Source organism: Lethenteron reissneri, chromosome 29 (assembly GCF_015708825.2).
Source record: "Lethenteron reissneri isolate LAM-NWPU_2019-01 chromosome 29, ASM1570882v1, whole genome shotgun sequence".
Taxonomy (NCBI): Eukaryota; Metazoa; Chordata; class Hyperoartia; order Petromyzontiformes; family Petromyzontidae; genus Lethenteron; species Lethenteron reissneri.
In genome coordinates, this window is record NC_083807.1 from 7,220,261 (window position 1) to 7,234,152 (window position 13,892).

At 47.2% G+C, this 13,892-nt stretch overlaps 1 protein-coding gene across 3 annotated transcripts; it reads left to right on the forward strand.

The window, feature by feature from the left end:
* Positions 1-473: 473 nt before the first annotated feature.
* LOC133349306 (potassium voltage-gated channel subfamily S member 2-like) lies at positions 474-5,268 on the forward strand. Of its 3 annotated transcripts, XM_061562682.1 has the most exons (4): positions 474-825; positions 2,806-2,843; positions 3,361-3,389; positions 3,509-5,268. In XM_061562682.1, the coding sequence occupies exon 4, from the start codon at positions 3,533-3,535 to the stop codon at positions 5,129-5,131; it is 1,599 nt and encodes a 532-aa protein (XP_061418666.1). In that variant the 5' UTR covers positions 474-825; positions 2,806-2,843; positions 3,361-3,389; positions 3,509-3,532; the 3' UTR covers positions 5,132-5,268. The 3 variants fall into 3 exon arrangements, with proteins under 3 accessions (XP_061418666.1, XP_061418667.1, XP_061418665.1); XM_061562683.1 differs by lacking the exons at positions 474-825; positions 3,361-3,389 and having other exon boundaries at positions 2,522-2,843; XM_061562681.1 differs by lacking the exons at positions 474-825; positions 2,806-2,843 and having other exon boundaries at positions 2,941-3,389.
* The last annotated feature ends 8,624 nt before the right edge of the window (positions 5,269-13,892 follow it).

The following is a 13,892-nucleotide window of genomic DNA, read 5'->3' on the forward strand; positions in this document are numbered from 1 at the left end:
GTTACACACTCGCGCACACACACGCACGTAGTTGCGCACACACACACGCACGTAGTTACACACACACGCGCACACGCACGTAGTTACACACACGCGCGCACACACACACGCACGTAGTTACACATACGCGCGCACACACACGCACGTAGCTACACACACGCGCGCACACACAAGCACGTAGTTACACACACGCGCGCACACACACGCACGTAGTTACACACACGCGCACACACACGCACGTAGTTGCGCACACACACACACGTAGTTACACACACGCGCGCACACACACACGTAGTTACACACACGCGCGCACACACACGCACGTAGTTACACACACGCGCGCACACACACACGCGCGCACACACACACACGCACGTAGTTACACACACGCGCGCACACACACACACGCACGCCCCCATCCGATGTCACGGGCAGCGCATCGTGAGCAGGAGGAGAGTCCAAGAAGCGGGGCTCGAGACGTCACGGGGCAGGAGGAGGCTGCTGTACAGATGAGATGAGCCTGAGGATAGTTACGATGATGATGATGGTGAATATAGCAAGAACGAAGTAAGTTCCGCACCGTGCCCTGGCTTCGATGACTCCGGCAAGCAACGAGGGATATACGACAAAGCTGCAGCATCCTTCCACGTGCATGACAGCCATCCTCACCCAATCGACCGCATGTGCACGCATCATCCCACGGCAAGAGCGTGCGAAAATAGCGAGCCGCGGGCAAGCACGCGTCGTTTAGTCGGCTCGGTCAGCTCCAGGCGGGCATTCCATTCGGGACACTTGGGCGAGTTTGCAAGGAGTGTTGCCGGCGAGGTGAGTATGTTCGCCGCGCTGTCGTGCAACCCTTCTCTCGCCGTCACTTTGCTAGTCGCTACAATCGCGTGGAGCTCGTTGAATGACTTTGTTGTAGCGTGACCTTGTTTGAAAGGGTGTGTGTGTGTGTGTCACGCGGGGAGCGGTAGTGTAGCGGTTAGCGCGCTGCGCTACGAACCCGGCCACCCGAGTTAACGGCCAACACCAGCGATGATTATTTGAACCGGTTCTGGGCCTCCCCTAGGTCGACTCAGCCTCGGACGACTGCACTGTGCAGTGTGTGAACATCACCACTGGGGAGACAAAGGCGGCCGGGCGTGGTGTTGGCTACCCACCCCTTCGTGTTGAACACACATGTTAAACATTTCTCTGATTGAGAAGCGATGGCATCGACTTTGCTCTGCCGTGCATCGTTGCTGTGGTGCTCTGCCCACTAAGCCAGAAGCGGCGATTTGGAATGACGAATCTTGCCCATAGTATCGATTACTAAATTATCGAGTGCAATGTAATGCGAACGACTTTATATTGTCTTGGTAATTGTCTTGTATTGTTGTTTCCCTGTGAAAATGTATGTACGAGTCCAATTTGAACTTCCATTGTACTGTATATATATGTATATATATATGTTTTGATTAACTTTCTTAACTCTTCTCTACCTTACTCCGAATGCATTATGAGGTCTCGCTCATTACACACAGAGTGCTTGTCACAAATGAACGACACGACATTGCTGATCTCGTCAAAGATCATAAACCATCACGGGAAATTTGGTCATACTCGCAGGCAGCTTTTGGCTAACCATCGAACAAAGACGATCACCGCATCGCGCGCTTTCAGATGCGCTTCTGCGACCGTCTGCAATGCTCTTCGTTCCAATGTCAGGAAGCCACTGGAGCTATGCACTTTTAAATCCAGATTGAAAGCTAATTTCTTTAGAACGGCTTTTTTGCGTGTGTAGTTTGTTGTGCTTCCCCGGCACCTTCGATGGGCACGGTTGGCTACGTTACGGTGCGAACTAAATTTCGATTTCAAGCTTTCGTGACTGCAGGGATTCATCTTCTTGGTTCTTTCGGTAAATTCACGTAGAAGGGAAGAAATAAAATAATAAAAATAAAACATAATAAAATAATTCTCGATTTCAAGCTTTCGTGACTGCAGGGATTCATCTTCTTGGTTCTTTCGGTAAAGTCACGTAGAAGGGAAGTAATAAAATAATAAAAATAAAACATAATAAAACATAATAATTATAGGGTGGTTTATAGCAATACAGTATATCATTTAATAATTATTTTATTATTTTATTACTTCCCTTCTACGTGACTTTACCGAAAGAACCAAGAAGGTGCGAACTAAGTTCAACATACGTGCCCTTTCTTGTATTGTCTGTTGATGTAATTCGCTCACCCGTCCCGACTGGACATCTGTGAAAAAGAGCTTCATGGCTCATCAGATTCATCCAGTGTAAATACATAAATATTCTGATTCTGACATGAAAGAGGAACGTACCGCCGATATTAGTTGACTTGGACATAATAAAGTGAAAGGGGGTGGGGGGGGGGGCTTGGACTCCCTGTCCGTCCCGTCATAGTAATGTGGAATTCCCACCGTTCGTCCGGGGCCGTCCTTCCAACGGGGATGCGCACCGCATCATTGCTCGTTTGAGCTTTTGAGACCACTGTCAACTAGGAATGGACCTTGTATGATCATCTGCTTGGCAGACTCAGCAGTAGGAAAACGAATAATACCAGCGGCGTTGTGTTCAGCATTGGCGTTGGGGAGAAAAACGACTTTTGTAAGCCAGCCGTGAAGAGGTGTTCACTGACTTCGTCGATTATAAAGTGTAGTAAAGTTTTAAGAAGCGCTTGTTGAAAGTGTCTTCAACGCCACAAAAGCTCACACTCGCCCGGCTATTGTTAACCTATGTGAGGGTTCTCATTCATCCTGCATATTCACATGGATATACCTGCTGTGCGTGTTCAGTGCACCCACGAAGGTGGAGGCCCAGGATACGCCGAACGGTATGTTGCTATGACTCTCCGATCATTTTCTCCTGGTCTGGACTTCCCAGCCAGATTATATTTGTGTATTCACGCATGCGTGCCGTGTGCTGGCTGTCGCTGAGTATGTTATTATTTGTTCAAATCAGTTATAATATTGCATTGCCGGTTTGCATGTTCGCCAATATTTGAAGAGATTCGTGCCACGCTCACGCTATCTCCGTGCCACGTCACGTATTCCGAGGTATCCTTTTACCTGTTGGTTTGCATTAACTAAACATGAACATGAAATCCAATCGGGACCGAGCATGCGTACGATGTTTTGTCCTGTAGGGTAAGGGTTACAATTTCTGTGCCGCTTTGTTACTCTCATAAAACATTGACGTCTCAGTTGTGTGAAACCTAACTTTGCCGAGAGAGAGAGGGAGAGACAGCACCGTCAAGGCACACTCGGACTCACGGTGGCGATTGCGTGCACGGAAATGCCAGGCGGCGTCCACGCAGCTAATGCTGTTCCTTGTGCCATTCTCTTCGACAGCTGCTCTACGGCAATGCAAATCGGCGCAGGTAGAACGCCACGGACGCATTATCCTCGACTAACGACCCTTGCACACCGATATTTCTTTGGTTCGGCAGCTCGGGGCTGTGCTTGACCGGAACGACTTTTCCCGTGCCCCCTTCCACAGACGCGCAACGTTGGGGCCGCTGCGATGCCACCGGGACAAAGTTCCGCGAGCCCCCCTGAACTGGGGGAGCTGGGCGAGCTGGGTGACCAGGAGGAAGAGCTGCTCCACGGCACGGAGGGCGACTCCCAGGAGGGTCTCGTCATCCACGTCAACGTCGGGGGGTTGAAGCGGACGCTGCGGCACGCGGTGCTGCTCCGCTTCCCGCAGACGCGGCTCGCCCTCCTCGCGACCCGCCGCCGCCACTCGCGGGAGGCCGTCCTGGAGATGTGCGACGACTACGACGCGGCCCGCGACGAGTTCTACTTCGACCGAAGCCCGGGCTTGTTCCGCTACGTCCTCAACTTCTACCGCACGGGCAAGCTGCACGTGATGGCCGAGGTGTGCGCGCACTCCTTCAGCCAGGAGATCGCCTACTGGGGCATCCACGAGTTCTTCATCGACTCCTGCTGCAGCTACAGGTACCACGAGCGCATGGACGACTACGCGGACAGGGACTCGGAAGAGAAGAGCGAGGAGAGCTCGGAGGCCTCCAGCTTCGAGGACATGTGCCTCCTACAGGCAGACGCCAAGCGATTCGAGCACCAGCGGTGCGGGCAGCATCGCAAGCGCCTGTGGCTTCTGCTGGAGAACCCAGGGTTCTCACTGTCCTCGAAGGTCTTCGCGGCCACCTCACTGGCCACGGTCGTCATCTCCATCATCACCATGTGCATAAACAGCACACCCGAGTTCCAGCTCTTCGACGCCAACGGCAAGGAGCTCGAAGACCCGACTCTCATGGCCGTGGAGTGTTTCTGCATCGCGTGGTTCACCTCCGAGTTCCTGGTGCGCTTCCTCGTCACGCCCAACGCGAGGGGCTTCTCCCAGAACCCGCTCAACATTATCGACTTCGTGTCCATCCTGCCCTTCTACATCACCCTGGTGGTGGACTCGGTGCTCGAGAGCGGCGGCGAGCTGCACAACCTCGGCCAGGTGGTGCAGGTGCTGAGGCTGGCGCGCATCTTCAGGATCCTCAAGCTGGCGCGCCACTCGACCGGCTTGCGTTCGCTGGGCACCACGCTCAAGCACAGCTACGAGGAGGTGGGCCTCCTGCTACTCTTCCTCTCCGTGGGCATCTCCATCTTCTCGGTGCTCACGTACGCCGTGGAGAAGGACGACGAAGGCTCGGAGCTGAGCGACATCCCCACGTGCTGGTGGTGGGCCACCATCAGCATGACCACGGTGGGCTACGGCGACACGGTGCCCGTCACCGTGCCGGGAAAACTCATGGCCACCGCGTGCATCATGTGCGGCATCATCGTGGTGGCGCTGCCCATCACCATCATCTTCAACAAGTTCACCAAGTACTACCGCATCCAGAAAGCCATGGAGATGGGCGTCAGTGCCTGCGACGGCTCGGAGGACGACGGCGACGTGGACGCCGAGGAGCTGCACTCGCGCAACCTGCGCGACTTCTACGCCGCGAAGGTCCACTCGCTCGTGCGGCTGCTCCCCACGGACACTCCCGTGGGCGGCTGCAACGGCAGCGTCGCCAAGGACGACTCCGGCGCCGCCACCGCCGCCACGTCGGCGTCGTTGCCGTCGAGGCAGCAGCACGGGGCCGTCAAGCGGCCGACGGCCCCGTGATGCTGCTCGCTCTCAGCATGGAGGCTGCTGCTGCTTGCTGCTTGCTGCTGAACCCGTGCCCCCCCCCCACCCTCCATCACGTGGCCAAGATCGCTGCCTCACCGCGGTTGTGAAAAAGAGCTTCATGACGCATCGGATTTCTCCAGTCTAAATCAAGATTCTGATTCCCGATTCTGAATCTGGACGATGAAGAGGGCGCGGTGGTGGCCTAGTGGCTAGCGCGCCGGGCAACAAACCCGGCGGCCTATGTTCGATTCCTGGCCACGACCAACATTAGTGGTCAATATCTGAACCAGTTCTAGGCCGAATCAGCCTTAAATGAGTACCTGGGGCAGTGTGTAAACATCAGCATGGTGAGACAAAGGCGGCCGGGCATGGTGCTGGCATTCATAGGCGCTCGCTCGCAGCACTTATTCCCACGGCCTATGTCGCCTACATGGGGTATCTTTGTCTTTGCGAGGCTGGAATGTGCTCTCTGCATGATCGGCTGCACGTGGTCCGGCCGACTGCATTTGGCAACGCAAGCGGAGCTCGCACAGCTACACGCGGACTCGCCTTACGCACGGGCATGAGCATCGATTCGCGACGCGTGCATCTGGATGAATATGCATTCAAGTAACGGGAGGGTCAGGCAGTGACCGCATTAGCCTCTTGAATATTTGATACGAAGGTTATGACTGAGGGGGTGGAAGCGGGGGGGGGGGGGGGGGGGTCATTGTGCAATAAATAAAAAGTGGGATAGGGAGAGAAGTGTGGATTTGAGAGCAAGATTGAACCGTGAAGTTTTAGGAGAGCAGACAAGGACCATTCCTCCAGCCTAACCTTGTCATGCATAGAGACGGCCTTTGGCAATACACTTCTGATAATACCGCACTCCAGTACTGTACCACTAAGTTAATCAGCATGTCTTAATCACTTCCCTTAACTTGCTGTTTATATCCGGTTTAAGGGCGCGCCTATGCTAATAAGAGACGCTTTCTGAAAATAAAATGCAAACCTCGCGTTCACTATTTTCTCTTCTAATACTTGGTGCAATTTAGACATTGATGTCAAAGTTACTGTTTAAAAAAGAATACGTTTGTTCGTTGATTACAGGAGGGGTTAGAAGCGCTGGGACAATTGCATATAGTATTTGGCATTTTGATCGTAACACAATCTGGCTAATTTGATTATACCTTCTTCAGATTAACATATTAAATTGATTCAAGCCTTAGCTTTACCATTCTTATAGAGTATTATGGTTTTCGACTTTGCATGCACGATTTAAATGATTTGGTCGATGCTGTCCTTGTGTAGACCAAAGCTGCCGATGCAATTATCCCCCTGGACATGTTTAATACATTTGTAAATGTAAAAAAGAAGTAATTGTAAAACACAATCAACCGGGCCCATGATTAGTAACACTCAAAGAGAGTAATAACACTTGGATTACCGGCTCTTGCCCTTGGCAACGTGATCGCAACGATGCGCCAATACTGACTGCTGCAGCGTGGTGCAATTTCTTTTCGAAAGCTCCGAATTGCCAGAAAGCGGGATTCTGCGTCCTTATTTTGTGTTGACGAACGCCGTTACAATTGCAAGAGCTCACAGATCCAATGGGCGGAGATGTCCCGATCTTCTGTGCAGTGGAGCTATGTTCCAGGACCGTATTTCGCTCTCCTGGGTCTCATTAATTTCATGTCAAGGTTGATTTTAAAATATCAATAAGGAGACATTGTTTTAAGTGCAAGTGCCATGAATTGGGCCTAATGTTTCCACTCGGCAAGACAATGCTTTCTGGCTGTTGCGTTATGGCCGTGGCGTAATGTAGTACGGTTCGTGATTCGGTGTTGAATTGCAGGCGGAATGACCGCACACTGCGATGATGCATAAGCCATGGGTGATTGCGCGCATTGCGCATCTTGCCGCGCATGTGGTACATGCGAGTGAAAGAACACGATGGCCAATTTCAACACATGCTTTGATGATTTAATATTTGTGCCTTTGCTTATAAATTAATTATTGTTTGAGTGTCGTTGCAAAACAGATTTAGTGTCGTGTAATGGTGTTTTATATGGATTGTTAAAGTGCTCTTTACACATTCATAGCTTTTAGATTTTATTTTTATTATCAACTCTGGTACAAGACATTTTATTTCTGCATTACGAGTAGACCACCAGGGAACCTATGCCTGGTGCTATGTTGTACATTACACTCAGGTGTGGACATATGCCGGTAAAGTGGCCTTTTGTTTGCTAGTGTCATAACCCAGAATTCCACATTAGTAAAATATCCACAACTGAGCTCCCAGTGGTGTCAACGAGTCCGTCAATACCTGAGGTTAAGTAGCTGCTACACAGTCTCACGACAGCCACCACCCACAACACCACCGACTCATTAATGCCAGCGGATGCAACTTTTATTTTTGGAAGAATCCAAATGGCACGGCATCGCCAAAATCCACAAAACAACAAGACATATACATTATAGGAAAAAAAAGAAGATATATTTTGTTTCAAGAAGACATGTTTTGACCTTCTGGGTCTCATCATCAGCATCATGTATTTATTTCAAGTCAAACTACTAAACTATGTTTTACCAGGTAAGGCCCACTGAGCTGCATAGCTCTTTTTCAGAAGCGACCTGGCCACAAATTGTAGCTCAAGGAAGTGGCTTGTGTGGAAATTTATAGCAGCCAAATACTCTAAACCCTGGTCACAAGGCTTCTCGTCTGGATAAATAAAACACAGTGATTTAAACTAAAAAGCAATGGAGTGTCGACCCTTTAACGTATATATTTTGTCATCAAATGGAGTTAAATTAGAAGTAAGAAATAAAATAACTGCCTCTCACAGGACGAGGTGCTTTGCAGCTAGTCGATTACGTTGTAAAAACACTGCCAATACGCTGGAACAACGCTGGTGATTTACTGCTGCTACTACGAGCCCTCTGATAAGGACACATGAGATTCTGACCTGGCCAGACGTTGCTCACCCTACATCCAATTTAATCTCGAGTTGCGCAAACTCGACAGGAAAACGCTGCCAAAACTACGCACGGAAAATACCCGACCGCCATGGTCAGTGACTAAACAATGCCTTGCAATGTAGTGAATTCTAAATGCGCCCTTGTACTTTTTACGGCTCCGAGCCAGCGGTTGAAGTTCCACATTCTCATCGTAAGGGCTCACTATTTTCACATCACGACCACGGTTGACGTGCCATAGAGTGGTACCAATATCCTCCACGCTTATTGCATCGCGATGATGGGTTGACCTTCGAAATGAAATATGTACAAAATAATGTTTTGGACGATTGCCACTCATGGAAATATCTAAGGCAAAAACATTTGTGTTGTATAAGTTACAGGCCGAATTTTTACATTGCGCTGCCTTGAAACGGACTGGAATTTGGAAACGGGTCAGTACTTGCCTTCTATATAAGTGTATGTTGAATAAAAACAAACTTCTACCAAATACTAATCACAGAGTCAACATATCTTCATACTCAATCAATGGGCAGTTCTCATCTCTGTGAGCCATGAGCCAAAGCCAGTGGTGGAAATTCAACATTCTTCATAGCACCACCATTCTTGATAATAACCACGATTTATGATGATAATAACAGCGAATGTATGCACTAGAAATCATGTTTACATGCTCTGCACTGCCATTTGTAAATCCGCAATCAAACGGGTCGTGGGATTATATTATATGATACTTCATCATGCCAGTCAGTCTGGGTTTGTGAAGGTGAGGAACATATATGTGTGAGTGGAGAAGCAAAGTACGGGTACATTGTGGCGATTTGTGAAAACCCTCACCTGGTATGCAGTATTTTGTGGGTTTCTACCCCGACCCTGATGCCTGTATATTTGTAATTTGCATGTTCTCCCTAGAGTCGCGTGGATTTTTCCCCGGCTCCTCTGGTTTTCTGTTCCACATTTAGAAACATGTGTTTATAGCATTTGGCTACAATATATTTTCACACCATAAGCCACTTGGCTGAGCTTTAATTTGTGGCCAGGTAATTTCTGAAAAAGAGCCACATAGCTCAGTAGGCCTTACCTGGTAAAATAAAAATATTAAAATAGTTTGCAGTACAAATAGTTTTTTTCTGAACTGCCCTATGCTGCCACCACATAGTCCTGGGGCCTATAACGACCCAATCGTGTTTGGTGGTCTCCCATCATTATCAAAATACACGGTGCTTCAAAAATGTTAAACACTTCTGAGAATTTGCCCTATGCTGCCACCACATAGTCCTGGGGCCCATAATGACCCAATCGTGTTTGGTGGTCTCCCATCACCATCAAAATACACGGTGCTTCAAAAATGTTATACACTTCTGAGAATTTGCAACAATACCACAAGAAATTGTCCCCTGGGCTCTGGAGACCACCTGGAGAAGATTCCAGGTATGTGGTGACAATGATGGCGAACAAGTGAAGACTCTTTGACTTTTTGAAGCTATTAACATACATTTGTCATAATGTTACAGTGTATTATCCGTTTTTCAATAAAAAAACGATAGTCCCATATAAGTGTTAACATTTTTTCTAAGCACCCTGTATTATTAAACCCTGCTTATCTTATGAGACCTGGCCAGATATTTTTTCGGGCATTCCATGTGATTTGGTCAGTGGCTTTAAAACAAAAAACAATAGCAAACGTAAATTTTGCAATGCTCTAAGTGTTAAACTAATCGGCAGGGTGGCACGGTGGAAAAGTGTTGGACTCTTACTAGGAAGGGTGCAAATTCAAATCCCTGGTGGGGGTCAACATATATCATAGCCAACCCAAGATTGTTAAAATCAGGACCGCTCTATGGGGAACTCAACAGTGGCTGTCCTATGGAGAGACTGGTCCTGGCAAAGTGGAATTTCCACCATTGACTCAGCAGCAGCAGAGATGAGCACATTCCCATTGGCGAGAGCAGTTTTTAGTTTTTTTTCATGAACTACAAAGTCAATAAGAACATCCAATTAACTCGAAAGACGCACAAATCGTACGAATGCAAGCCGTGCTTTCGCATTGGACATGGATTACATTAAGCTGGTAATTACGTTACAGAAGTAATTAGTGCATTGCAGAGCCTCTTGTGCTTATATTGGCCACTGCCAGTGCGGGAGTCGGGAGGGGAGAATAATTATTGATAACACTATGTAACACAATTTTTGTTCCTGGGTAGTAAGTGTTATTTCGTAATTGCTTATTCCTAAAAAGTATAGAAAATGGCTACTATTCCCCACAAACTTTGTTTTTGTGACCAGGACAGTGATATTTTGAAATTTACCTATTTTCAATGAGAAAACTGGCGAATTTGTGCGTTTTCCTTCACATAAAGTCAGAGAAAAACATATGAATCAAAATTAACACGTGTTTATACTAAAGTAATACAAAAATTACGACAAAAGATTCATGAGTAGTTTTTCGAGATTTACGATTATACTGTAAATCACTTTCACGAATCAGCCCCCAAATGTAGTCTCCCATCATGTTCTCGTTAGACTGTCCTTGGGAGCGGCGTTCAAAGTCCGGTATATCCTGGTGGAAGCGCTCGCCTTGCTCCTCTGAGTAGGCTCCCATGTTCTCCTTGAATTTATCAAGATGAGCATCAACGATATGGACTTTGAAAGACATCCTACAGCCCATTGTGCCGTAGTTCTTCACCAGAGTCTCAACCATCGCCACATAGTTTTCGACCTTGTGATTGCCCAGGAAGCCACGAACCACTGCGACAAAGCTGTTTTAAGCCGCTTTCGCCTTACTAGTGAGCTTCTTGGGAATTCATTGCACTTCAAGATCTTCTTTATCTGTGGTCCGATGAAGACACCGGCTTTGACCTTTGCCTCAGACAGCTTAGGGAAGAAGTCTTGAAGGTACTTAAAGGCTGCCGACTCCTTATCTACAGCTCTGACAAATTGTTTCATGAGGCCCAATTTGATGTGCAGTGGTGGCATCAGCACCTTCCGGGGGTCCACCAGTGGCTCCCACTTGACGTTGTTGCTCCCCAAATAGAACTCGGTCCGCTGTGGCCCGTCCCACCTGTGGTAGTGCGCCTTGGTGTCTAAATATTTTGTAGTAATTTTTATATTACTTTAGTATAAATACATGTTAATTTAGATTCATATGCTATTTTTTTCTGACTTTACGTGAACGAAAAGACAAATTCGTCCGTTTTCTCATTGAAAATAAGTACATTTTTAAATATCAATGTCCTGGTCACAAAGCAAAGTTTGTGGGGAATAATAGCCATTTTCTGTACTTTTGAGGCATAAGCAATTAGTAAAAAAACACTTACTACCCAGGAACAAAAAGTAAATACAAATTTGTTACACAGTGTAATGTACTCGTGCTTGGATGGATGGGGCTCGGGGTGAGTTTGGACTGCCTTGTGTGGAGGCAGCGAGAGGCTCCTGCAGTCGTGTTCACGGTCGTGTTCACGGGGAGTGGAAGGCCGTTGAGTGCATTGGGTTCAGCTGCATTCCACTCCGCATGCTCCCCATACGGCCAATGGAGGGTAGTTCGCCGACTTAGATTCGTTTTGTTTCCCTGCGCCATGTGGGTTGTTGTTGTTCTTGGCGATTCAGTGAGTTGTCAACATTGTAGGGTGCAATAAAATGACAAAAAAGTCGGTAGAAGGTCGTCCTTGTTTTGACACGGTCATAGATGCCTACCTGAAAAGTGGCGCGTGAAGTGAAAAACGCGAGAAGTTAATAGTTTCCTCAACAATAAGGAACGATACACTTTGGCGAGATACGATGTACACACAGCACACAGTAAGATGGCGGTACAAATAACTGAGGGTACACCGACGCGTTACTGTATCATTCCACGTACTTTATCAATCTGCTTAGCCCAAGAAAATAGGTCATCGACCACGCTGTGTTATAACGGTGCGCCATTTTGCATTAAAATGGTGCGCCGTTCCACATTATAAAGGTACACGTTCCGCGTTATAACGGAGCGTGGTCCGCGATGTACGAATAGTGGCTCCGAATGGAAGCACCGCGTTATAGCGAATGGGCGTTGTGCGAGCGCTACACATTTCGTGACGAATGCATTCACCACTGGTGGCAACACGGGTCAGGTGAAGGCAATACAAGTTACAGCGATTCTTCTCTGTGTAGTAGAGTCCAGCACACGTGAGAAGGGGTTTTCTGGAGGTCGGCTTTGTTCACACTTCTTCACAGCTTACACCATCAGCAGGCTACCTACCCATAGGGAGCTCTTCAACGGACCGCGGGCTCTCCTCTCAAGCGGCTTATATTCTCTAACGGTCCCTCCTTTTAGAACCTTCTCTCAGCCGTTGCAACTTGAACTAAACTCCTGCCAAAACCCCCCTCGAAATCCCCTCGCCTATCCAATGTTCGTTGCTCCAACAACCCATCGATCTTTCGTGGCTGTTCCACCCGATCAATCAAGATCGTCCCAGAACAGCATTAGCCGGTGGGTAATGACCAAAATATATAATTAATAACGTCCCTTACATATGCATGTTTGGTACACGTGAAAATGCATTTTAACTGATTGTTCGATGAATCCATATGCCCCTTAGATTCCACGTTTTCTCAAAAGTTTCCCTTTGAGCAACATGATGTTTTTCCACTGTGGCTGTTTCTTGCATGTGCCTCTTCCAGTCAGGGAAGGTCTACTTATGGTTGTGCAATTGATCTCTCCTTTGGTTGGGATTCAATAACCAATCTGAAGTCATCATCCCATGTAACAATGTGTCCTGCACAGGCGCACTTTCATTCAGAGCAAATATTTTGCTTCTCGTTTTGACTTTGTTCTCTGAGCCACGCTTTCTATTTTGCGTCTCTCGGTGGAGTTCGAGCACGCAGCCCTCCGCGTGTTTTTGGTCTACTTTAATAATTCGTTCGATTTTCTTTGTCGCTGTCCAAGTTTGTGAACCGCATTTCTCAGCAGGTAATACGCACGACACTCATTGAAAATTGTATTTGCTAGGCACATTGGTATTTTTTACACAGCAATTCTCACCCTATTGTTCTCTCCATTTGATTATTTTGATGTCAGTGCCCCATCAATAAATGCCCCAAGTGTCCAGATTATATTTTGTTGTACAGTCGCATCACTCCTACAACAATTCTCCTTTGTATTCTTGGTTCTTTCGGTAAAGTCACGTAGAAGGGAAATCATAAAATAATAAAAAATGAAACATAATAAAATAAAATTCTCACGACGCAGCCGGCTGCTTGTGTTGTGGCCGAAACGTCGTGATAATTTTATTTTATTATGTTGAAATTTTATTATTTGATTATTTCCCTATTTTTATTACGCGACTTTACCGAAAGAACCAAGAAGATGAATCCCTGCAGTCACGAAAGCTTTAAATCGAAATTTAATTCTCCTTTGCTTAACAAATTTGCTGGATGCGAGTTTACTTTCGTTAATATTTGTCTTGAGCCCAAATTTGGAAGCTTTCCTGGGTTAAATTATCCAAGAATTTCAGGTGGGTGATGTAAGTGATTGCTATAAGATGACTATGTGGTGAGAAAATGTGATTTGGTTTATGCTTTCTCCATTTAAAATGTAATATTGCTATGAACAGCCTTGGTGAGAATACATATTCTTGCCTGAATATATATTTTCTCATTTTCTTGTAATTTAGTTTTGGTTTCCTCAATTTGATCCAAATTCTGCTATCGGTGTCATGTCATGAGGGAAATAATCTATTCAAAATTTGGTTATAGAATGGTCCGTGGAAGGAGATACTTTAGAAGTGCCTCTAAGGCCCCTTAAAGTGACCTCTTATCCACA

What these genes read in the sequence shown, in the direction of transcription:
- LOC133349306 (XM_061562681.1), top strand. Translation starts at nt 3,330, where the DNA reads ATGCTGTTCCTTGTGCCATTCTCTTCGACAGCTGCTCTACGGCAATGC. An exon ending in GGCAATGCAAATCGGCGCAG is followed by an intron (nt 3,390 to 3,508) that starts GTAGAACGCCAC and finishes CCCCTTCCACAG; the next exon opens with ACGCGCAACGTTGGGGCCGC.